The sequence below is a fragment of the Ictidomys tridecemlineatus genome, chromosome 4, assembly GCF_052094955.1.
Source record: "Ictidomys tridecemlineatus isolate mIctTri1 chromosome 4, mIctTri1.hap1, whole genome shotgun sequence".
Taxonomy (NCBI): Eukaryota; Metazoa; Chordata; class Mammalia; order Rodentia; family Sciuridae; genus Ictidomys; species Ictidomys tridecemlineatus.
The window spans coordinates 209640518-209663321 of record NC_135480.1 but is presented as its reverse complement, the minus strand read 5'-3'; the positions used below and the strand labels follow the sequence as shown (position 1 = coordinate 209663321).

Sequence of the window (22804 nt, the reverse complement as noted above, 5' to 3'; positions counted from 1 at the left end):
GGGGGGGAGGGGGGGAGGGGGGGCTCCCTTCTCGCGAGGGGGTCGGATACTTCCCACAGCCCACTGCCCTAGCCCCTCGCGCCTGGTTAACTATCACATGTTAAGAGATCTTGCTTCTTCTGAAGCCTCTTGTGAAGAACAGGAAGGCATAGCTTCAGCCATCTGGGGAAAAAAAATCTTAGAAACTAGCTTTATTAAGTCTAAAAGTAAAGCATGCTTTTAAAAAGCTCAAGTAGTGTTCTGGACCCAAAATGTAAAGGGGCTTTACCCTCAGGTCTGCCCCTGACAAGACAGTGTGTCTCCCTGAGTTGGGAAGCCCACAAGAACCAGGCCACAATAAATACCCCTAGACCAGAAGAGGGTGCCCTCCAGTCTGTGTGTGTGTGTGTGTGTGTGTGTGTGGTGCTGGGGACTGAACCCAGGGCCTTATGCATGCAAGGCAAGCACTCTACCAACTGAGCTGTATCCCCAGTCCCCCCACCCCCAGTCTTAAACTTGCCTCAGGCCTTCCTGGTCCTCCTGCCTGACCACTCAGCCTCAGAAAGCCATGTGACTCAGGGCTGCTACCTCCCTGAGTTCTCAGGGGCCTGTCCCTAGGGCGACAAGTAAAATGAAGGAGGGGTGCTGAGCCTGTTGCTCAGCCCCTATCTCCTTAGATCAGCACAAGTTTGTTGACTGAACAAGGCCTAGCATCGCTGTGACTGGGCTGTGGCCAACAGGCAGGGAGCTTGCTGAATGAATGGCCACTCTGTTCTGCTCTGATGGTTTGTGCGGTAGAAGGGCAGCCACTGGCCATCTTCCGAGGTGGAGGGACTGGAAGTAGGGAATTGTGTAAGCAGAACAGGCTCCACACCCCAGGCCAGGGTCCATAGACACCCTTATCACCCTTGTAGGGCTGGGCAAGAGAGAAGGCACGTGCCCTTTGAACCCAGATATCAGAACAAAATTTTTTTTTTTTTTTTTTTTAGTTGTAAATGGACAGAATGCCTTTATTTGTTTATTTCTATGCGGTGCTAGGGATGGAACCCAGTGCCTCACACAGGCTAGGCAAGCACTCTGCCACTGAGCTAGCCCAAAGCATGAATTCTTAAACCCTCTGGGTCAGGAGCCCCCAAAACCTGCTTTAAGACAGGGGTGGAGGTAGTATCAGTGCCTTTGGAAAGTTAAGGTTTGTGCAGCCAGAGGCACTCCTAGGACCAGAAGAATGGACCTCCTTGGACAGATAGGGACATGAAGCGTCAGCAAGGCCAAGGTGGGCAGCAACCTGTGGACACCTGCGGAGGCAGGCTTGTGGCCAACTCACCTTGGCTTAGGGCCTTGTCCCAGGGATTCAGGGGAGCAGGGCCAGAGGCTGTAACCCTGTGAAAGACTCAGAGACTGGACAGCACTTGCAGGTCCCTCTCTCCATGCCCAGTGCTGGGGCTACACTGGGGCAGAGGGGCCTAGCCACATGCCCACCTCCCCCAGAGGAGCTCTGGGCTGGTACATGAGAATGATTAAAACTGGGATGGGTGCCTCAAAAAAAGTCATGGGAGGGCTCTAGAAGGGCCAGGGGTGATGGCAAAGCTGAGAGCTTCCGAGTCCGTGGAAGGTCAAGCTGGGCTGGGAAGCAGCTTGGAGGGAGGATGTGGTCAGAGCTCAGGCCAGGCAGAACATAGGGGCTATGCCTCAGCCCACACCTGAGGCCAGGCACTGACTCCATCAGGGCCATCCAGGGGCCATGGGGAAACCACAGGCCCAGAGCCAGCTAAGGCTACCTCCCCTAGGGTTTTGGATACTCTGAGAAGCCCTGTTTCCTCTGCACAATATGCTCAGGTTAGCTGGGGGCCCTGCCTGGCCTGGGCACTGCTGGTAGCTGACTTGCATACCCACACTGACCTCCAGTCCAGTCCCACAGAGCTGGCCCTTGGCCTCCCCATCCCACAGGACTTATCCTGGCTTGTGTCCCACCCAAAGATGGCCTTTCCACTGTGGCCTCTTTAGATAAGGTTTCCTGTGTCCTGTCTGTCTCCTGAGCAACATGGTGAACCAGGACAATGTTAGGTCTGGGAGTGGCCTCACCCTCTCCCAAACAGCACAAGGACTCTTGGGGGGACAGCCATCCTAGCCAGGCATCTAAGGTAGGGGTGTATAACTGGGCCTTGGGGGGGTAGAAGGATCAGTACCTGGGAAAAGTTTTTCTTTGTTTGTTTGTTTGTTATTGGGTATTGGTAATTGAACATCCCAGGGGCACTTAACCACTTAGCTCATCTCCAGCCCTTTTTATTTTGAGACAGGGTCTCACTAAGTTGCTTAGGGCCTTGCTAAGTTGTTGAGGCTGGTTTTGAACTTGTGATCCTCCTGCCTCAGCCTCCCGAGCCACTGGGATTACAGGCTTATGCCACCAGCCTGGCTATTTTTTAAGACAGGGTCTCATTAAGTTGTTTAGAGGCTCCATAATTGCTGAGTCTGGCCTTGAACTTGCAATTCTCCTGCCTCAACCTCCCAGGTCACTGGGATTATAGGCATGCTCCATTGCACCCAGCTCTGGATGAAGTTTTGAAGAGCACATATATCAGCCAGGAGTAGATACAGAGGAGAGGGCCTTCCTGGTAGGAGGGCCACCAGGCACAGAGCTTAGGGGTGAAGAAATGAGGGTACACTAAGGACTGGGGAAAGTGGAGTACTGAAAGGAGAGTAGGTATGGGAAGATGAGTCTGTAGAGGATCGTTGACCTGCCGCTAAAAGGGGAACCAGGAATAGGCTTCCGTGACCAAGCTCCATGGGGTGACTCTGAGATCATAGCCTTTTGGGGGCCCCACCCAAATTCCTTACCCTGAAAGAGTGTATAACCCCATAGAGCAGTAGAGCCAGGGGAGTTGGCCATGACAACTGCCCCAGGGCCTGAGACACAGGCACTGTGCTCTGGGCCTGAGACACAGAGGACCCAGGAGAGAGGCTGGCTGAGGCCTACCCAGGAGGTGCTGAAGGGAGGCCTCTGGGCCGGAGCCTGTCCAGAGGTGTTCTGGAAACGAATAGAGTACTTAGAAAGCAGAGGCAGCAGGAAACATGTGGGTGACACTCAGTGTCCAGGAGCCAGGGTGGGGGTGGATGGGACCAGGGCAGGTCCTAGACGACAGGCAAAGGTGGAGGCAGGGATCCAGCCAGACAGTGCCTAAGCACCTCCTGCTCCTGGAGGGCGCCCCTAGTTAGCTTTGAGATAGACTCCTGGAGCAAGAATGCGGGCTAAGGACCTCATCTGGAGTAATTTGACCCCTGCTAGAAACAAAACAGAGGCTGGAACAGAGGATCTGGGGGGAACAAAGTTTCGAGACCCAGGAGGAGGTATCCGCAGAGGACAAGGAGCCCAAGGGAACTGGTTACCGGATGGGCATCTGGGGACACAGGAGAAAGTGGCTTTGTCCTGCAGCCGGCAGGACAGGCCAGTCTGGAAGTGGGGGCAAAGGAGGAGCTAGCAGCGTGAGGACAGAGAAACCTCTGTGAGGGGGAGCGCCGAGCTGGCTGGAGCCTGTGATCCTCTTGGGGCCTTCCTCCTGCAAGAGAAGGAGGCCTCAGAGTCTGCTGGGACTTGTGGCCAGGAGACCCTCGGCGAAGAGGACCTGAGGGAGCTGGCGGGGTGGGTGGGGAGGTGGGATCCCTGGAGGGGTTGCGCCCTCCCATTCTTCCCCCAGGAGGCTTCCTAGAAACAGGAGTTTTGTAGGGCCCCGGGCCCTACCTGTCGGAAAAGGGTGGGCGGCTAAGGGGCCGCTGGACCAGAGAAAAGGCTGAGCCGCTGCGGCAGGGCTGGTGGGCGTGGAGGTAGAAGAGGAGGTCCGGGAGAGAGCCCGAGCTGGGGTATTCGGTCCGGTCCGGCAGCCTTCAGGCCCCTCCCCGGCACGGCAGTCGGGAGAGCCTGCCGCAGGCCGGCCTCTCAGCTAGAAAAATCAAACCAGGGACCGCGGCCGTTCAGCCAATCGGCGAGCAGATAGGCTACCTTCGGCCAATGACTGCCCCGAATGCTAATGAGGGCTGACGCCGCGAGAAGGGCCCCATTCAAAAGTAGCAGCTATTGTGGCTCAGGGCCGCGCACCCTACAGGTTCCGCTGTCGTGCCGCGGCCAGAAAGGAGCGTGTGGACGCGGGGACACAACCCGGCGTCCATGGCCGCAGCCGCGATGGCTCAGCGGGGCCGCGTGCCGCCCGCCGCGACTGCACCAGGCACCGAGGGGCTGCCGCGCGCCTTCCTGCAGAGCCTGCGCACCCTCTTCGACATCCTGGACGACCGGCGGCGCGGCTACGTGCACCTTCGCGAGATAGAGTCCCGCTGGCAGGGTGCTGACGCGCGCGAGCTGCCCCGCGGCGTGCTGGAGGGCCTGCGCCAGGTGGCCCCGGCCAGCGGCTATCTGACTTTTGAGCGTTTCGTGGCCGGGCTGCGCACCTCGCTGCTGAGCGCTGATGGTGGCCCGCGAGACCCGACGCGCGCCTCGGGCCGGCAAGGGGACAAGCCGCCACCACCGCAGCGCCTGGTGTTTGCACCGGCGGACGAGCCTCGGACTGTCCTGGAGAGGAAGCCCCTGCCTCTGGGTGCGCGCCCTCCGCCGATCGGCCCGGGACAGCTGGGCGGCCCTGCGGAGGCGGCGCCCTGCCCCGCAGAGCCCGAACGGCCCCTGAGTGCGGCACTGGAGCGGAGCCCCAGCACAGACGCCGGTGAGTGTGGGGCGTCCCTCAACTCTGCCTCCTAGCTCCCCAGGGCTGTGTCCGAGGCTGGAGCCCAGAAGTATCTCCCACGAGGGACGGGGACGGGACACCTTGGTGGTGGACTCCAGAGCCAGGAGCGCGCCTCAGTGGGCCCGGGGGGCCTAGAGGTTTGGGCATGTGCCAATGTGCTTAGGGCCTAAGGAGGCCAGCCCTTCCCCTGGCAGGAGTTGGGTGGAGCAGGACCGTGATTTGGAACACTCACTAGGAACACACCTTGTATCAAGCCTGAACCAGGCACTGGAACAGCTGCCCAGTGTGAGGGAAGGTGGGCCATTTCCCATGCCTGACCCAAACCTGGGACCTCGACCTTCGGCTGCTGCTCAAGCAGAGGTGCTTCCCTGTGGAAGAGAAAGTCCCCCTAGACTGGTCAGAGGGTCTTTCCCAGTCTAACAGCTCAGCCCAGAGAGCTGGGCCTATTGCCCCAACCCAGGCCCGGGCAGGTGGGAGCTGCTGGAGGTTTTCCAGAAGCACCTGGCACCTGTGCAGAAAAGAACAAGGTGTGTGTGTGTGTGGAGGGGGGCTAAGTGTCTGGGCTGCAGCAGATGCCACAGAGGGATGCAGACTATATCCCTAGGGACTTTTAACAGGCTCCTCTCTGGCTTCCGGTCCAGCTGGCAGAGAAGGAGACCGTTGAATGGCCCCTGTCTGACTTGTTCCCCAGCACCTTCCTTGGAACAGGACCTACATTATGTCTGGGGTGGGGGCAGGCTGCAATAAACCTAAGGTCCCCAAACCCTCAGCCCATTCAGCCTTTGTACATGCCCTTAAAGGTGCAGGCTTGGTCACTGGTGGCAGCTGCTAGTCTCTTTTGTTGCTGTCCATTGCTTTGCCAGCTTGCCAGACCTCTCCCCCTGCCTCAGGCTGATCTCCAATTCTATGACTCGTGCTTGGAGCTACAGTGGCCCTGGCCTCCCTGGTGAACTGATCCAGCAGCCCCATACCAGGCTGGGATCTCTCTGTGTACCTCATGGTCCAGCCTCCCTGTCCCTGTGGTTGGGAGGCTTCTGGGTGCAGCTGACACCAAATGCAAGGTGGATGTCATCCTGTGGCTGTGCAGTTTGAAACCTGCCTTAGAACTGCATGCAAGGACAGGCTCAGGGCTTGGTTATGGTTTAGCCCTGCTCTGCCCTGTGGCACTGGTTTATTTACCACACCCCCTGAAGGCCACATGGCCAGTGCACCCATCGTAGGCAGCACTTACACTCATTACTCAGCCAGGTTCTAGCTATCACCCTTTTACAGGTAAGCCAAGGCCCAGACAAGAGGCAAGCCATGCTTGATTGACAGGCTGGATTTCAGAGGACCAAATCTGGATCCCCAACCACCCTACCTTTTCAGTAAAGCTTCCCAATACCCATACAGCGTCCTAAGCCCTCAGCCCAGAGATTCAGGCTTCCTCTCTCGTGCAGAGGAAGTCCCCAGCCCCACTTGCCAGTGCCGTCTTGCCTCTCCCCACGACATGACGGTGCCTCCCACTGCCTCACCCTGAACTGTGGCTCAGCAACTGGGGACGTGGACCCTGAGGCCTGCCATAGACTGGGCTGGTTCTTACGCCTCTGCCCCACTCCCAGCCCAGGGCATGACCTGGGAGATGAGCCTGGTGCTGGTGACAGGGCACCTCCTCTGCACCTAGAGCCCCTTTCTGTAGACAGGGAGGCCTTCCAGAGACCCCCCCACAAGCCCTGGTGAGCCTGAGGCACACGTCTCCGAGCTCCAGGATATCTCCCATGAGCCCAGGACATGCCTGACTGCTGGCTGTGCGCTGTGTTTGTATGTGTTAAGGTGCCTCATACTGCAGTTGCTCCCAGGCAAGAGTTGATCTCCATCAAGCAGCTCCACCTGTCCCCTGCCTCAGCCCCTGCCCAGGAGGGCCCTGTGAGAGAGGGACTGAGAGAACCAGAGGCCCTGCCAGTCCTTCCCTTACCCCTTACCCTTTACCTAGCAGCCTTTGAGACCCCCAGCTGTACTCATTGTGTTCTGGGCATGGGGTAAGGTGTGGAACTGTTAGCCCTCCCCGGCAAGTGAGTGGGCTCCAGGTGGGGGTAACTAGCAGAGGACACCATGCAGGCCTGGCCCCCAGGATTCACAGTGCCTGGGTTGGCTGGGCCTGGAGTTCAGCCAGGTTTCTGCCTCCCCACCACAGGAGCAGCAGGCTGCAGGGGCCTGGAAATAGATGCAGGAGATGCTCGGCGGGCCCCACGGGCCCGAGGGGAACGTCGGAGGCACACGATCACCAATGGAGTGGACTGTGGCCTGGTGAGAGGGGCTAGGGCTCTGAGGGACTCTCCAGGTTGTCTGGGAGGTTGGGAGGCTGGGAGCCAGGGAGGGGCATGCAAGCCAGCTTCTGGGGGAGTCCTGTTGGGCGCATCTGTCAACTCCAAGATTCTCCCTACCTGGGCTTGAGTGCACTGGAGGGCTGGCCAGGGCCAAGCAGAGGAGGTCATGAGGTCCTTTAGGGACATACTGTGACAGGAAGCTTGGGCCCTGCCCTGCCTGCCCCAGGAGGCTCAATTCTGAAGTTCAGCCTATCATGCCAGGTTCCTGCTTTCTACAGAAAGAACCCTTGAGAGGGGGTGCTGGGCCAAGCCAGGGGGGAGTCTGAGAAGAGGGGCTGAATGAGAACAGGGCCTCCACTGTGCTCCCCAGAGCAGTGGTGCCAGGCTCCCTGGGACTGGCTATGAGTATCCATCTGTGTGATGAAGCCTGCCCACGTGCTGATGTACTCTGTGTAGGTGTGCATGTGTGATCTGCTGTGCATGCCTTAACTTACACTCCTGTGGCTTCTGGCACATTCACATAGGCATGTAGGTGTGCATGGATGTGTGTGCTCACTGGCACGTGTGTCCTGCACACACGTGTGTTGTAGCTGAAGCAGCTGAAGGAGCTGGAGCAGGAGCAGGAGGTGCTGCTGCAGGGTCTGGAAATGATGGCTCGGGGCCGCGACTGGTACTGGCAGCAGCTGCAGCGTGTGCAGGAGCGCCAGCGCCGACTGGGCCAGAGCAGAGCCAGTGTGGTGAGTGCTGGGACCGCCCCAAGGTCCCAGGGCACCCTTGGGTAGACCCCCACCAGAAACACCCTGTGCTCCCTCTAGGGTCTAAGCAGCAACTTTGGGGGGCAGGAGTGCCAAATGGGGGACTCCCATCACTTCCCAGTGCTCCCCTGCTTTTTTCCAGGACTTTGGGGCTGCAGGGAGTCCCCGCCCTCTGGGGCAGCTGCTTCCTAAGGTGCAGGAGGTAGCCCGGTGCCTGGGGGAGCTGCTGGCTGCAGCCTGTGCCAGCAGGGTGAGTGATCCCAACCTCCCTCCATTCCCTTGTCCTGGAGACTGTCCAGGGAAGGCCTGCCTGACCGTGCCCTCCCACAGGCTCTGCCCTCATCCTCGGGGCCCCCATGCCCTGCCCAGGTCTCCACCTCATCATCAGCCCCGGGCTGGCAGCAGCAGACCATCCTCATGCTGAAAGAGCAGAACCGGCTTCTCACCCAGGTGAGGTGCAGGGAAGTGGGGAGTGGGGGCTGGAGGCCAAACTGGCCCTGACCACCTGCTTGCTCGCCCAGGAGGTGACTGACAAAAGTGAGCGCATCACTCAGCTGGAGCAGGAGAAGTCTGCCCTCATCAAGCAGCTATTTGAGGCCCGAGCTCTCAGCCAGCAGGACACTGGGCCTCTGGACTCCACCTTTATCTAGCCAGGCATGCATCCAGGGGGGCCTGCATTCAGCAGGACATGCATTCGCAGGATGTGCATCTAGCCAGACTGTATCTAGCCACAGCACAGCCTTGAGCCCTGTGGGCACCCCTGTGAGTCCCTCTCTGGCTGAAGACCATCAGCTGGCCTGGGAAGAGCCCTTGAGCGGGAGCCTCCCTCTACTCTTGGGGTCTGGGCTTGCCCCAGGCCTGCTCTGCCACAACACTGACGCTGTTGGAGCCTTGGGGGCCACCTGGGGAGAGGCTCTGTGCACCCTACAGCCTGGAGCTGCTACTGCCACTGTCATTGGATGGTGGGGGACCCCTCCTGATGTTTGTCAGGTTCCAGGCATCTCTGGGCCCAGAGGGGCACATTTACAGATGTCCTGGTCCCTCCTGCCTGTGACTGGGGTCCTGTTTCCAGTAAAAAGTATTGGTCACACCAGGCTGCACTTCAAATAGCGGCCAGAAGAGGGCAGTGAGTGACCTGCATGTTGGTATCTGGGGTTTGTGGAGCATGGTAGGTGGTGCTTAGGGTGGGTGGAGAGATCTGGAGGCCAACCAGTAGGAGGCCTAGGGGCAGATGCAGGTTGAGATCCCATCTGGGGGCACCAAGACAGTGTTTATGCTTCAGCTGGGAGCAGATGAGGGGGTTGGGGACTGGCCTCTACATGGGACTCTGCCTGTGCCTCTTGGTAGTAATCAGGGTCTAAGTCCCAGCCAAGGCTGAGAAGGAATCTGGCTGCAGCCAGAGCAGGCCTGGCAGGCTCCTGAAATGGAGTCCAGAGCTCGGTTTGCCTGCTCCCTCCCACAAACCCCAGACTCTACAAAGCACTTGGGTCCTCAACCTCTTGGCCAGGATTCCACCCCATATTGAGTCCCACAGCAACCTGGGACTTGGTTCCAGACCTTAGCCTGGTCCAGGAGTGACAGATGGTCACCAGAGTGGCTCAGGCCCCTTTCCTAGGGACGACCCTGTCCCCAGGAGGAATGTCCCAGTCAGTCCCAAGGCATGGTGTGGGCACAGCACATGCACCCCACAGGATACAGGATCCCCAGGTCTGGGATCTGCTCAAACCTCCATCCTCTCAGCTTGGCCCCAGGAAGGTGGGGCTAGGACACATCCCCTCAGCCACAGCAAAGTGAACTACTGGGCACAGGAGGTGGCTGGGACCCCCAGCCCCCATCACTCCCTGTTCAGGCACATGCCCAAACCAACCCTGCTCAGACTGGCCTGGTGGGGTCCAGTGTGCAGTGCCATGAGAGTGAGGGGCACTGCAGCTTCATGGGTGGGCCCTGCCTGGGCCTCTGGTCCAGTGAGGGTGGGTGTGTCACTGGCTACCCACAGAGCCTGACTCCCCTGCTGCACCTGCAAGACATCCCAGCTCACTCACAAGTTGGCCCAGTACCTGAACCTCCCACGGGCCAGTTCTGAAAGGAGCCCCACCTACAGGTGGACTTGCTGGGCAATGATCACAAATATCCCTGAGGGCCTGCCCCCCATCACACCCAAGGGATTCAGGAGGCAAGAGACGGCACAGCTGGCTGGTGAGACTAGTCAGGAGACCACACAACGAGAGCACAGTTGAGGGGTAGATTGAAACAAACTGGTGACAGGTGGCAGGAGGCAAGGCCTTGGTGATCCATGCACAGTCACAGGTACTTCCTCCAAGTGTACAGCCTGGAACGGTCTGCCTGTGCGGCTCCAGAGGTCTAGAGGCAGAATCTAGAGGGGCCCAGTTGTCAGGGCCTGTGGGGCTGGCAGAGGCCAGTGCAGATCCTCTATGGAGCCTCAGCCCTAGCGGCCCCCAGGGTGGGTGACTGTCCTTCCTGAAGGCTGGTGCCTCCTTGCAGGAGGTGAGCAGCATCGCTGGCCTATATCCACAAATGCCAGTGGCACATATGCATGCTGCCAGATGTGACCATCACAAGTGCTCGTCTGTGTCCCTGGGGTAGGGGGACTGCTGCTTTTGAATCACTGCTCTGAAGGAGGCCAGCTGCACCAGGACCCTGCAGTTGGTATGGAGACTGAGCCTGTGGGCACTCCACCACCGAGCCACATCCCCAGTCCCTCATTTATTTTTTATGTCTCAAGACAGGATCTAGCTAAGGTGCCCAGGCTAACCTTGAGCTTGTGATTGTCCTGCCTCAGTCTCCCCAGTCGCTGGGATTACAGTTGTGCACCATCGCACCTGTCAGAAAGGAGACTCTTGGACATATGAAAGAGCAGACTTCGTGATCTCTTATTCCATAAAAGTGTCATCTTTTATGTTATAAAGAAAACCAGGGCAGGGTGGGGTGCAGCTCAGTGGTCGAGTGTTTGGGTAGCATGAAAGAGGCCCTGGGTTTCACCCCTAGCCATGGGGGAAAATGCTGATCAAGCATGAAAAAGAATAACTAGAAATTAAAAAGGAAAGTACCGTTGGTTGGAAAGGAAAGCTCAACGGGGAACCAACGGGGAACCAACATCAGACGGAAGGTCTCAGCCCTGTCAAGGGGTTTAGTGGATCCAAGAGGGAGGACGGAGTCATCCAGAATATGTCCCAGGGAGACAGGACGGAGAGATGAGGCTGAGGCTGACAGAAGGAGGGGGTCTTTCATGATACGGGCGTCTCCCGAGCATCAGATGAACCGGCCTAGGGCTGGAAGTCATTACAGGAACCACTTCTCAGGTCTAGGAGGCCGCTCCCCTCCCCCAGGGCCGAGTTGGAAGTCCCTGACTGGACTGAGAAGCTGTCTTTAAGGAGGGGAGCGCACTCAGGGTACACAGCCCCTGCCTAGCATGCGCAAGGCCCCAGGTTCTACCCTAGCACCAAGGATAAATAACATTTTCAAACCAAAATTTATACTTTATGACCAGAAAGTCCCTAAAGAACCTGCAGGAGAAAAGTTTCAAGAAGAACCTGACACTCAAGAAGGGATCATAAACACGGCTGGGTATTGCCACGTAACACGTGGACATCAGACAGTGGCTGAAGTGACGGCGGTTTCCTGGCAGTTGCCCTGGGTCAGGCAGTCGGGAGCAGCCACACGGGCCTGTCCTGACCTGGGGCTACTGGAGGCTAAAGCAAGGGAACTGTGGGGCTCTGCCACTGGTGGCTGAGGACCCACTTTCAAGATGGCGCACATGCATGGCCGTTGGCAGATGTCTGCTTCTGGGCTCCAAGGGGCACCTGAGTGTTCTTACAGAGTGGCAGTCACTTCCCCAGAGGTCATGACCCAAGAGAAAGAGCCGGGAGGAAGTCACCTCTGGGGCTGGGGATGCAGCCCAGTGGTAGAGCGCTTGTCGACCTTGTGTGAAGCCCAGGGTTGAATGGGTTCCATCCCCAGTACCAATTTATTATTATTATGGTATAATATAATGGTATATTACTATTATTGGTTTAAGTTTATACACACAGAAAATAAGTGCCTAGGACAAGGCTAGCCTTATCCACTTAGCTAGATCCTGCCCCAAAATAAAAAGGGTTGGCGGTGTAAGCTCAGTGGTAGAGTGCCCCGGACTCAATCCCCAATACTACAAGAAAGGAAAAACAAAAGAAAAGATATTCAACCAAAGGGGAAAAAATTCAGAAAACATAATGAGATGATAGAGAAGCCCGTTGGGAATCACAATTTATGTAAATGACTCAAGCACATTGATTAAAGGATAAAGTTGTCAGATTAGATTTTTAGAAATTAAAATTAGTCTGTTTTAAGAGATACACCTGAAAGAGAATTACAACAGAAAACAAAGACACAAATTTTAGTCATATTAATGTAAAACAAAATAGGGGTTTTTTGGTTGTTTATTGTTTTGCTTTTGTTTCATTTTTTGGTACTGGGATTGAACCCAGGGCTCTACCACTGAGCCACCGCCAGCCCCTTATTTTTATTTTATTTTATTTTATTTTTTTTTGAGACAGGGTCTTGCTAAGTTACCCAGACTGGCCTCAAACTCGAGCACCTCCTGTGTCAGCCTCCTGAGTCACCGGGACGACAGGTGTGCCCCACCATGCCCAGATTAAGGCAAGAGATGGCACTAAACATAGTAAGGGTAACTACCTAGTCATAAAAAACTAATTTTACTACTAAGATATAACAATCCTTAACCTGGGATCACCCAGTAATATAGCCACAAAATATGTAAATGACAAAGATCTGCAGCGATTTTCCCACAGAGGAACTGCAGACGGCAAACACGTGAGGAGATGTCAGCCTCACCAGCCCCTGGGAATGAGCAGATGCGGGCTGCGGAGATGTGCACCCCGCCAGGCGGCCCATGAAGCCGAGTCCACACCACACCCGGCCCTGTGCAGAGAGGCCGGCCCTCCACGCGCTGCTGGCTGGAGCTTCAAGTGGGACAGCGTTTTCAGCCGGTGTGAGCACAGCCCTTGGCTGGAAGTGCTCAGAGACCAGCAGGCAGGCAGATCCAAGATGGAGAGTGAGGTTCATGGGGTCTTAGTGGACAGAGTGTTGGACAGCAGCCACTTATGTGCTAGGTAGGCCAAGGTGGGCCTCCTCCCATGGGAATCTCTGTCTCAGCAACTAGTAGCACGCAACGTCAGGAAACTCCAGGCACCAGTGGCTGCAGGGAGGCCCCACTGACCACACTAATGACCGCTTTATCCCCGGGGTTTGCAGTGCATGCCAGGGCCACCTGGCCAGCAAGATGGCAGTCACCACCAGGATGGCTGCAATCATGTCAAGCTGGCTTCCGCCCACAGCCACTGTGGAAAGTAGTAACTATTTCAAAACTAAGATTGATGTGGGCACAGTGGTGCACGCCTGTAATCCCAGGGGTTCAGTTGGAGGCCAGCCTGGGCAATTAAGCAAGACCCTGCCTCAAAATAGAAAATAGAAAAGCCGGGGCGGTGGCTCAGTGGTAGAGCACCCCTGGGCTCAATCCCCAGTACTCTCCGCACCAAAACCCCAACAACTAAAATCGGTTTACTGCATGGTTGTTACTTTTTAAAAAATATTTATTTTGTAGAAGTAGTTGGACACAACACCTTTATTTTATTTATTTTTATGTGATGCTGAGGATCGAATCCCAGGCCTCGCACGTGCTAGGTGAGCACTCTACCGCTGAGCCACAACCCCAGGCCCATGATTGTTACTTTTAAGTGTCTGCTCAGCCATGCTGTGGTACCCAGACCTTCAACACCTGTGGGGATATTGCTGTGATGGGGTGTGTCAGAAGTGAGTCATGTTTCAACCAGTAAAGTTTGGGTAAAGCAGGTCTCCTTCCATACATTGGGTGGGCCTCATCCCGTTAGTTGTAGGCTCTGAGAGGAAAGCTGAGGTCCTCCTGAGAGGCAGGAGTCTGGCCTCCAGATGGCCTTTGACCCGGAAGTTGTGCCATGTACCCTGCTGCCCACTGAACTGTTCTGCAGACCCAGAATCAGGGCTGTGATCAGGCGCGCCCCTCCCCACTGCATCCGCTTCTCTGAGGAACTCTGACTAATCCATCACCTAATCCCACTCATGGGCATTTATCCCAGAGAGATGAGCTTATTTTCATGCAGGAACATGTACACGAATGTTCATAGCACGTCGTTTATATATAAAATGGGAAGCCATGCGGACAGACACTTCTCAATGATGATTGGTCAGACAACCGCAGTAGAGCCAGGTGCAGCCACACCTGTAATCACACCTGTAATCCCAGTGACTGCGGAGGCTGGGGCAGGAGAGTCCCAAGTCTGAGGCCAGCTTCAGCAATTTAGTGAGGCCCTATCTCAAAAGGGCAGGGGATATGGCTCTGTGGTTAAGAGCCCCTGGGTTAGATCCCCAGTATCAAAAACAAAACAAAACCCCTTGGCATATCCACACCCTGGAATACCACTCAGCAATGAAAAGGAGTGGGGGACAGCGTGGGTGGAGCAGTAAGACAACCAAACAATAACAAAAATAATAAGCAGAAGATGTGTCTGCCCCTGGACACTGACTTCTGAAGGAAAAGCTGAGGCGGGAGGCCAGGGCCTCAGCTGTCTCAGCCACAGGCCCTCCCTGGAGGTCTGAGTCTGGCTGAGGAGGGGCACTCCACACTGCTCTGCCTGGAGCCCTGCCCTGCTGAGGTCCCTGGGGGAACCCTGCTCCCGGTCCCCGAGTCCACCTCCCAGAAGCCCAGCACCCAGCAGCTGTCTCCGTGCCAGGAAGGGCTGTCCCCTGCCCTAGTTCCACTCAGAAAGCACTCCGCTCTCGGCCCGTCCTGGCCATCCCTGCTCAGCCGCTTGCCCTTCTTGGCAGGCTGGTCCAGGCGCCTGGCCAGAGCCTGTCTGCCCCAGGGCAGGGGCTGGGCTCCCCACGGACCCTGCCCCATCCCATCAGGCCTGGTGGGGAGTCCAGCTACCCCAGGCTTGTCTGTTCAAGGACAGTCCAGAACACCAGGAAGCCCATTAGCTCTGGTAGGATGGAGGCCACCACTGCCCTTTCACAAGATGGGCCTTCTCTGGGCTCCCTTTGTCCTTCCCTTTCAGGCCCCTGTGCCTGCCTCTCCCCCCTCTGGTTCAGGGTGGGAGAAAGGGCCTGGAGGGATGTGGGGTGGAGATGCTGGCCGGACACTGGGGCCTGGAGCCCAGGGCTGGCCACACCCAGAGAGTCTTCTGGAGACCCTCCAGGCTGAGATCTGGGAGGCTGAGTGACCTCCCGGGTTCCCACCCCTCCCTCTAGGGTCCTGAGCTAGAAGAAAGACGCCTTTACTGAGCTGTGACCCAGACCCTCGGCCTGGGCAGCAATCCCAGCCCAATCGTCCTGCCTGTTCTGCTGGCTGGGCCATTGCCCACACCCATCCCCCATCAAAGGCCTTCCTTTAGCTCAGCTGGGTTCCTGCTCACCCTGGTGGTCTTACTGGGTTGCCATGGGGATGGGATTTGGCTGCAACTCCCATTTGGTAAGTGCACAAAGCTGGTGGCCCCTGGTGAAGGAGGCCCTGAGCCTGGTCGGGCTGACCTGCAGGTCCGTGTGGTGTCAGAGGACAGGCATTCTGTGGGTTAGGAGGGGCAGGCTTGGGCCTGGGACTAGAGAGCACTTGTCCACTCCAGCCAGCCTGTTGCTGACCAGCTCCCAGGCCTGGCAGGGGGTCCTCTTCCTTGCCCTCCAGGGTGAGGCCTGTGGGAGGCAGACTGTCCTTTGTTCCCCTGGGAAGCCAGGATGGCCAAGGCCCTTAGCTAAAAGAGACTGAGGCCCCATCCTGCTCAGTTTCTCTTCTGTTTCTGGGCTTGGTCTGACCATCCCTGTCCTTCTCTGCCTCAGTGGCCTCAACTGTCACCATAGTAGAGGGATGTGTGAGGTACATCTGACTTAATTCTTTCTGTTGCTCAATTCAAGTGCCCAGGTAGGCAAGAGCAAGCTCACCTGAGTCAGAGTCAGCTCAGTGCCCCGGAGCTGACTTGTGCAGGCGGGCAGCCTCGGGTCAGTCAGCACAGAAGGCTGTGGGTCTTGCAGAGAGGGTACCCCAGGAGCCAGCTTGGTGCTCGTGCAGAGCATTGTGCTCCACAAGCAGGAGCTGAGTCTCACTGTCCTCCTGAGGCCCCAGCCTGGAACCCAAGAGGCGCCTGTGGGTGGCTCCTCCTTCCCCTTTCCCAGGCCACGGAAAATGACTGACCCTGATGCATCTTAGCCCCCAGCCCCGCGCCAGGTATCCTGTTCTCATGGCTTCACAGGACAGGGCTGGGTGCTAAGTGGGCAGGAGGTAGGAGGGTGGGAAATAGTAACAGGGTCACCCAGCTGCGATCTGAGGCACTCAGGCAGAGGGAACGGCAAGGATGCGAGGATGACTCAGCCGGGTCGCGTCTCCTACCTGCGCTCCGGGCGGAGGCGGAGATGGGACTTGTGGGCGTGGCCGCACGTGGGCGTGGCCTCCGCGCCCCGCCCCGGGCGTCTATCCCGCGGCCCGGGCCACCCGGGCCTCTCAGCTGCCGGCTGCCCGAGGGTCCCCGGCGCGTCCTCCCGCGTGCCCGCCCATGGCCAGGAAGGTGTTGTCACTGCTGCCTCCTCTTGTGCTGGCTGCGGCCGGCCTCTCCGGCCTCCTGCTGCTGTGCGTCCCCACCCGCGACGTCCGGGAGCCGCCCGCCCTCAAGGTGCACGCCCGGGCACCCGGCGCACGTCCGGGAAGCAGCGGGTCCCGCAGGCCGGGAGCCGGGCGGGGGCGGCTCGGAGTCCACGCGGTCCAGCGGCACTCCTGCGTTAGCCGGCGACCACCCGCGCTGCGCTCGGGAGGGCCTGGGTGGGGTCCTGTCCCGCGCTGGTCCCTACGCGTCCTCAAGGCGGCACCGGCGCTTCCGGGACCACGCGACACTGGAGGTCGAGGTTGCGGGAACTCCCCGGCCGCCGCAGAGCCTGCCAGCGGCCAGAGAGCTGTCTCCTGGACCCAGAATGCTGCCCCGGCACCCCAGGCTGTGGCCAGACGCCTTCCTCCAGCCCAGCGCGAGCCTCAGGGCACTCAGGGCCACCTCCGCCTTGCGCGGTCGCCCAGGAGTGCGCAGTTAGAGGCATTCTGCTCTGGATGCAGCCCAGATGGGGAGCTATGGGCGATGACGGCCGGGGATCCCTTCCCGCTATCGGGTGGCCAGGACAGTGCGGGTGGGCGCTGCGCCTGGAGCAGGGCTTGGCTGGCGCTAAAGGGGTTGAACTGGGCTAGGCCAGATCTCCACCCCCACTCCCACCCCAGGTCCAGCGGCCTCCCCACTGGCTCCTTTAACCCTTTATTGCGCTTGTGTGGGGTGAGTGTGGGGGAGTACTGATCCAGGCCCCACAAGCCCGATGGGAGGGGGCTCTGTGGCTATGCAAAATGGGGATGGGGCTGCCCTCCGTGGGTTCTGGGGAAGTTCCTTGACGGGGAGGTTTGTGCAGCCATCCCAAGCTGGAATCAGCACTGGGCTGTGAGTGGAGGACAGGTGCTGAGATGGAGGGGTCACTCACAGGCTGGGTCCAGGCAACACCTGCCAGGCCCATCCTGAGACCCCTCTGGTCTGCAGGACCAAACTGTGTCTGGCGCTGGCTTTGATGCCAGGGAGGGCAAGGATTGGAGGCCCATTCCCAGTCCTAGCCAGCTTTCTTCTTGGGTGGGCTGAAGTCAGAGCAGGTGGAGGCGGAGGCAAGAGGAAGAAAGGGCAGCTTGGTGCGGTTCCTTCCTCTCCCTAGACCCAAGGAAAAAGTTTTGTTCCCAGGACAAAGTTTCAGATGTTGCCTGGGACCCTCTATCCCTGGCATAGCCTGCTGGTTGCCCCTGCCAGTAGGCCTGCTTCCTGGTGCATGGCCAGCCAGCTTCAGGTAGCCAGAGGGAAATGGTCACCCCAGTTATATTACCCCACCCCAGTTCTCCTTCCAACCAAGCCCTGTCTCTGTGGCTGAGTTGGCCTTCTCTGAATTTCGGCATGAAGCCCACCACATGACAGGGCGGGGTGGAGACCAAAGGGCATGGCCTTAAGTGCCCTCGACCCTCCAACTGACTCTCTCCTCTCCCAGTATGGCATTGTCCTGGATGCTGGCTCTTCACACACGTCCATGTTTGTCTACAAGTGGCCAGCAGACAAGGAGAATGATACAGGCATAGTGGGCCAGCACAGCTCCTGTGATGTCCAAGGTGAGGTCTCCAGGGCACCAGTGCTCCCCAGCCTGGACACCACTCCTGTGGGGTCCCAGGGGCCTTCTCCAGCCCCTGGGAGAGGCTTGATCCTGGGTGGAGCTCACTCCAGAAAGAGAGGCTGGGTCCTCTGTGCTGGGAAGGGGATGGGTACTCTGTGTTCCAGAAAGGGAAGCTCCAGGGAGCGGTGGAAGGTCCAGGCCTCACCTGGCCCAGGACTGACCTCTAAGCCCCAGACAGAGCAGGAGGGGCTCTGAGGATCCAGCAGGCCCATCCCGGCAGGTCCTGTGGGAGGCTGAGCTGGGTTGACAATGCCCAGCGCACCTGTGCCCACACCCACCCCGAAGGCGGCAGCCTCAGAGACTCTGGGTGGCACCTGGGCCCCTTTGTCTTTGAACTGGGTGTCTCTGGGGGCTTAAGCTGGGAAGGTGTGTCTAAACTACCTGGGAGAAGCCAGTAGTACCTGGTTGGGAGTCCAGTCCCCCAGCCCCACTGGACTACAGCCCACCTGGGGACCATTTACAGGGGCTGGGCATCTCTCTACCTCCTTCTAGGTGGGGGCATCTCCAGCTATGCAGATAACCCTTCTGGGGCTGGCCAGAGTCTGGTTGAATGTCTGGAACAAGCACTTCGGGATGTACCCAAAGAGAGACACGCTGGCACCCCCTTATACCTGGGAGCTACAGCAGGCATGCGCCTGCTCAAGTGAGCTAAATGTCCCCTGACTTGCCCTAGGGCCCCAGGACAGCCCCTGCACAGGGTGGACCCCACATGCCCTTGGTAGCAACTCTGGGCTGGAACCTCCTCACTGGGGAGTGCCCCCTGCAGCAGGATCACAGCTACCTGGGGAGCAAGCCCCTCAGAGTTCTCCCTGCCCCACAGCCTGACCAGTCCAGAGGCCTCAGCCAGTGTGCTTGCGGCAGTGACGCGGACGCTGACCCAGTACCCCTTTGACTTCCGTGGTGCACGCATCCTCTCTGGCCAGGACGAGGGAGTGTTTGGCTGGGTGACTGCCAACTACCTGCTGGAGAACTTCATTAAGGTGGGCCTGGAAGCTGCTCCAACGAGCCCAGGGACACCTGCACCTGGCCCCTGGCTGACCCAACCTCCACTCTCCACAGTACGGCTGGGTGGGCCGGTGGTTCCGGCCCAGGAAGGGGACGCTGGGGGCCATGGACCTGGGGGGTGCCTCCACACAAATCACCTTCGAGACGGCCATCCCAGCTGAGGATCCAGCCAATGAGGTCCAGCTACGGCTCTACGGTCAGCACTACCGGGTCTATACACATAGCTTCCTCTGCTATGGCCGAGACCAGGTCCTCCAGAGACTGCTGGCCAGTGCCCTCCAGGTGCCCCTCCACCCCAGCCCACCCCACCTGAGGGAGGGAGCAGAACAGATGGAGTCAAGTGCCCCAGAGCAGAGGGTGGAGGTGACCATGCCCACGGGGCTCTATAGCTAGGCTCCTTAGCTGGGGGACTCCACAGGAGCAAAGAGCCAATGCTGAGGATCAGGATGGAGAACTGAGGGCCAGGAACAGATCTCAGAGGGCCCTGAATGCCATCTGTGGCTCCTGAGCAAAAAGTGATATTGCCCAAGTTGGATTTGTGGGGGATTCACCAGGCTGGTCCTCAGGGGTGGGGATGGCAGGAGGGGCTCTGAGGATTCAGCAGACACATCCAGGCCGGTCCCTTGGGAGGCTAGGCTGGGTTGACCATGCCCAGCGCACCTGTGCCCTGGGTGGTGCTCTGATATCCTGGTCATCTCCCCAGACCTACCACTTCCACCCCTGCTGGCCAAGGGGCTATTCCACTCAAGTCCTGCTGCAGGACCTGTACCAGTCACCATGCACCGAGGCTCAGCGGCCCCAGACTTTCAACAGCAGTGCCAGAGTCAGTGTGTCGGGGACTGGTGACCCTGTTCTCTGTCGTGACCTTGTCTCCGGGCTCTTTGACCTCTCCTCCTGCACCTTCTCTCGATGTTCCTTCAATGGGGTCTTCCAGCCCCCTGTGGCTGGGAACTTCATTGTGAGTCCAGGAAGACATGGATGGGTCAGGTGCCCTACAGCTCTGGGGGAGTGGCCCTGGTGTGACTGTCCCCCCCCCCCGCCCCCCTGCAGGCCTTCTCTGCTTTCTACTACACTGTGGACTTCCTGAGGACCTCGATGGGGCTGCCTGTGGCAACTCTACAGCAGCTGGAAGCAGCTGCCATGGCCATCTGCAACCAGACCTGGGCTGAGGTGAGGCAGGAGGGCTTGGCCAGTCACACCTCCTGGTCATGCTTTGTCCTATAACCAGGGGTCCAAGCCTCTCAGAATATCCCCTGTAGTGGGGGTGACTAAATTAGGCTCAAGTAATGACTGGGCTATGGCAGGGGACATGGGAACCAAGTGAGCTGAAAACAAGACCTGGTGGGCAGGGGAGCAGGTACTGCAAAGGCCCTGTGACATCAGGAGCTTGGAAAAGACAGGGATGGAGAGGCAAGTGGCTGGGACAGAGTGGGGGAGAATGGCCTGCTGGTGGAGGACAACTCAAGAGAGACAGCAGGTAGAACTGCCAGGGTTTTGGATGGGGCTGAGGAGGTAAACAGGACTTCTAGCTTTCTGACTTCTGCCATGCTGCCACATAAGGAGATATGGAGGGGTCTGGCCACCTAGAGTGTGAAGTGTGCACCTGAGTCTTCAGGAGAAATGTGACATTCGCACCCAGTCTTGTCTGTGCCTAGTCTCAGGCAGACTAGGGATGTGAAGAGGTGGGAGCAGGAGGAAGGCTCTTGGGTCCAAGCCTGGAGCTCCTGTTCCCCCGGCCACACACCAAATGCTGCTGCCCTCAGCTCCCTCGTGGCCATCTGCGCCCAGCCTTCCAGGCACCGGCAGTGGCTCAGGAGGGGGACACTGCCATCCAGCAGTCACTCAGTTCATCCCCGAGGGGTGCGCTGTCTAGGGGTGCCCCCTTGGCCTCGGTCTTGCTGCACAATTCCTGGTCGCGTGGCTGTCTCTGGCCTCACTTGGTTTGTGGATGAGGGAGGGTACAGCCCTCAGCGGTCTCCCAGGGTTGCCGACTGGACGTTCTTCCGCCCGCGTTCCAGCTGCAGACTCGGGCGCCAAGGCAGCAAGCCCGCCTGGCGGACTACTGCGCTGGGGCCATGTTCGTGCAGCAGCTGCTGAGCCGTGGCTACGGCTTCGACGAGCGCTCCTTCCGCGGCGTGGCCTTCCAGAAGAAGGTAGGTGGGCGGGGCGGGGCGCGGCGCGACGGGGCCTCCGGGACACTGATGAGCGCCTCCCGTAGGCCGCGGACACGGCGGTCGGCTGGGCGCTCGGCTACATGCTGAACCTGACCAACATGATCCCCGCTGACCCGCCGGGGCTGCGCAAGGGCACCGACTTCAGGTCCTGGGTCGCCCTCCTCCTGCTCTTCGCCGCCATGCTCCTGGTCGCGCTCGGCCTGCTGCTGCGCCAGGTGCGGTCCTCCAAGTCGCCGAGTGCCATCTAGGGCGCGCGGGGCGCCTCCCTAGAGCCCCCAGCGCAGCACCCCCCACCCTTCACTCCAACCTGGGCGTCTCTGACCCTGAGGCCGCCCGGAACCAAAGCTCTGGGGCGCAAAGCCAAGGGGCCCCTCAGCTCCTCCGGTCTCTGCATCTTCTCCAGCCCCCGCAGCCCCTCCGGAAGCACTTCCTCAGTGCTTCTCGCTCCTCCTCTTCCTGGGGTGGCGGGTCCCCCAGCCTGGGACTCAGGGCGAGGTCTCCAGAAGCGAATCTTCCATTCCGGCCTTCAGGTCCCGTTCATAGAGCCTGGGCCTGTACTAGGGGAGGGTCAGAGGCCACAGGCTGAGAGCCAGTCCAGCTCCTACTGGTAAAAGTTTTGTAATAAAAGATTTTTTTCCTAGAGCAGTAGAGTGTTCATAGGGTGGGGCATCGACCCTCCTTCCACCTGTGTTGTCCATGCAGGCCTGCCCCTGGTCCCAGGAGTGGACACCGGCTCTTCGCTCTTCCTTCCTCTCTGGTTCAGAGTTGGGACCGTGTGAACCTCCTGGCTCTGGCCTATAGAGCAGTCCCTGAGTCCCTGAGCCTTCCCTGGCCAGCAGAGCCGCCACGACTCCACCCCCGGCCCCGCTCATTGGCGTCAGAGGCCCGATCCTGGCTTAGACTAGGCCTGGGAGTGAGGATGGGGAAGGCAGGAAGGTTGAGGAAGGATGGGGAGAGGTCGGAGGGGAAGGCAGCTGCCTGGGGCAGGCCAGTGCCCACAGACCATGAGGCAGGACAGGTTCTTAGGGATGTGGGCGCGGAGATCAATCCGACAGAGCCCAACCCACTGAGGGATGACACTTGCCATGAGCGTGGCCCTGAGCCAAGGCCGCAGGGGCATGGGGACACCTTGCCCCGCTGGCCTGGGCCCTGAAATCTCTGCACTGGGAAGAGGCATCCAGCAGCCCCTCCAGCCACTGTGGGATCAGAGGCGCCAGCAGCCCCAGCCCTAAGACTGTTTTCCTAGGGGTGGGAAGGCCTGGTCTTGGTTACTCCTTCTAGGCGCCCCCGCCCCCCCCTTCCTGGGAAGTGAGCTCAGACACTATTTCTGTCTGGTCAGTGCCCTGTGGGGGAGGGGGCGGTCCTTGTTCTGCTCCCTGCTCCCCACACACAACACAAACCCTTCAGCCATTTTGCAAACCTTCGGCAACCAGCCCCAGCTTTGGCGTTCCGAGACTCGGGAGACTGAGAGGAAACACCGGGTTGGGGGTCTCAACCATGTTCACTTGACTGAGCCAGAGGGAGGTGTCCAGGTGGGTTGGGGTGTCCTCTCGGGAGGCAGGTGAGGTGTAAGGGAGGGC

At 58.9% G+C, this 22804-nt stretch overlaps 2 protein-coding genes and 1 long non-coding RNA gene across 4 annotated transcripts; 2 read left to right on the top strand and 1 right to left on the bottom strand.

Annotated features, from left to right (window-relative positions):
• Positions 1-249: 249 nt before the first annotated feature.
• LOC120889953 (uncharacterized) lies at positions 250-16325 on the bottom strand. Its single transcript, XR_005734220.2, has 3 exons — positions 16199-16325; positions 3716-3914; positions 250-3533 (listed from the first exon to the last, which is right to left on the bottom strand). It is a non-coding gene; the product is annotated as an uncharacterized LOC120889953 (long non-coding RNA).
• Positions 4047-8886, top strand: Sapcd2 (suppressor APC domain containing 2). Its single transcript, XM_005336904.4, has 6 exons — positions 4047-4685; positions 6880-6992; positions 7603-7749; positions 7910-8017; positions 8098-8217; positions 8289-8886. The coding sequence occupies exons 1-6, from the start codon at positions 4139-4141 to the stop codon at positions 8415-8417; spliced, it is 1164 nt and encodes a 387-aa protein (XP_005336961.1). The 5' UTR covers positions 4047-4138; the 3' UTR covers positions 8418-8886.
• On the top strand, positions 15242-21866 carry Entpd2 (ectonucleoside triphosphate diphosphohydrolase 2). Of its 2 annotated transcripts, none has more exons than XM_040286691.2 (9): positions 15242-15289; positions 17866-17983; positions 18538-18688; positions 18866-19025; positions 19105-19332; positions 19754-20008; positions 20101-20220; positions 21069-21203; positions 21269-21866. In XM_040286691.2, the coding sequence occupies exons 1-9, from the start codon at positions 15257-15259 to the stop codon at positions 21470-21472; spliced, it is 1404 nt and encodes a 467-aa protein (XP_040142625.2). In that variant the 5' UTR covers positions 15242-15256; the 3' UTR covers positions 21473-21866. The 2 variants fall into 2 exon arrangements, with proteins under 2 accessions (XP_040142625.2, XP_005336962.2); XM_005336905.5 differs by lacking the exon at positions 15242-15289 and adding an exon at positions 16347-16478.
• Positions 21867-22804: the final 938 nt, after the last annotated feature.

Coding starts and splice junctions, on each gene's coding strand:
- Sapcd2 (XM_005336904.4), top strand. CDS start 4,139: ATGGCCGCAGCCGCGATGGCTCAGCGGGGCCGCGTGCCGCCCGCCGCG. Junction 4,686..6,879: donor GAGCCCCAGCACAGACGCCG/GTGAGTGTGGGG, acceptor TCCCCACCACAG/GAGCAGCAGGCTGCAGGGGC. Junction 8,018..8,097: donor CTGCAGCCTGTGCCAGCAGG/GTGAGTGATCCC, acceptor GCCCTCCCACAG/GCTCTGCCCTCATCCTCGGG.
- Entpd2 (XM_005336905.5), top strand. CDS start 16,362: ATGGCCAGGAAGGTGTTGTCACTGCTGCCTCCTCTTGTGCTGGCTGCG. Junction 16,479..17,865: donor GGGAGCCGCCCGCCCTCAAG/GTGCACGCCCGG, acceptor CTCCTCTCCCAG/TATGGCATTGTCCTGGATGC. Junction 18,689..18,865: donor GCAGGCATGCGCCTGCTCAA/GTGAGCTAAATG, acceptor CCTGCCCCACAG/CCTGACCAGTCCAGAGGCCT.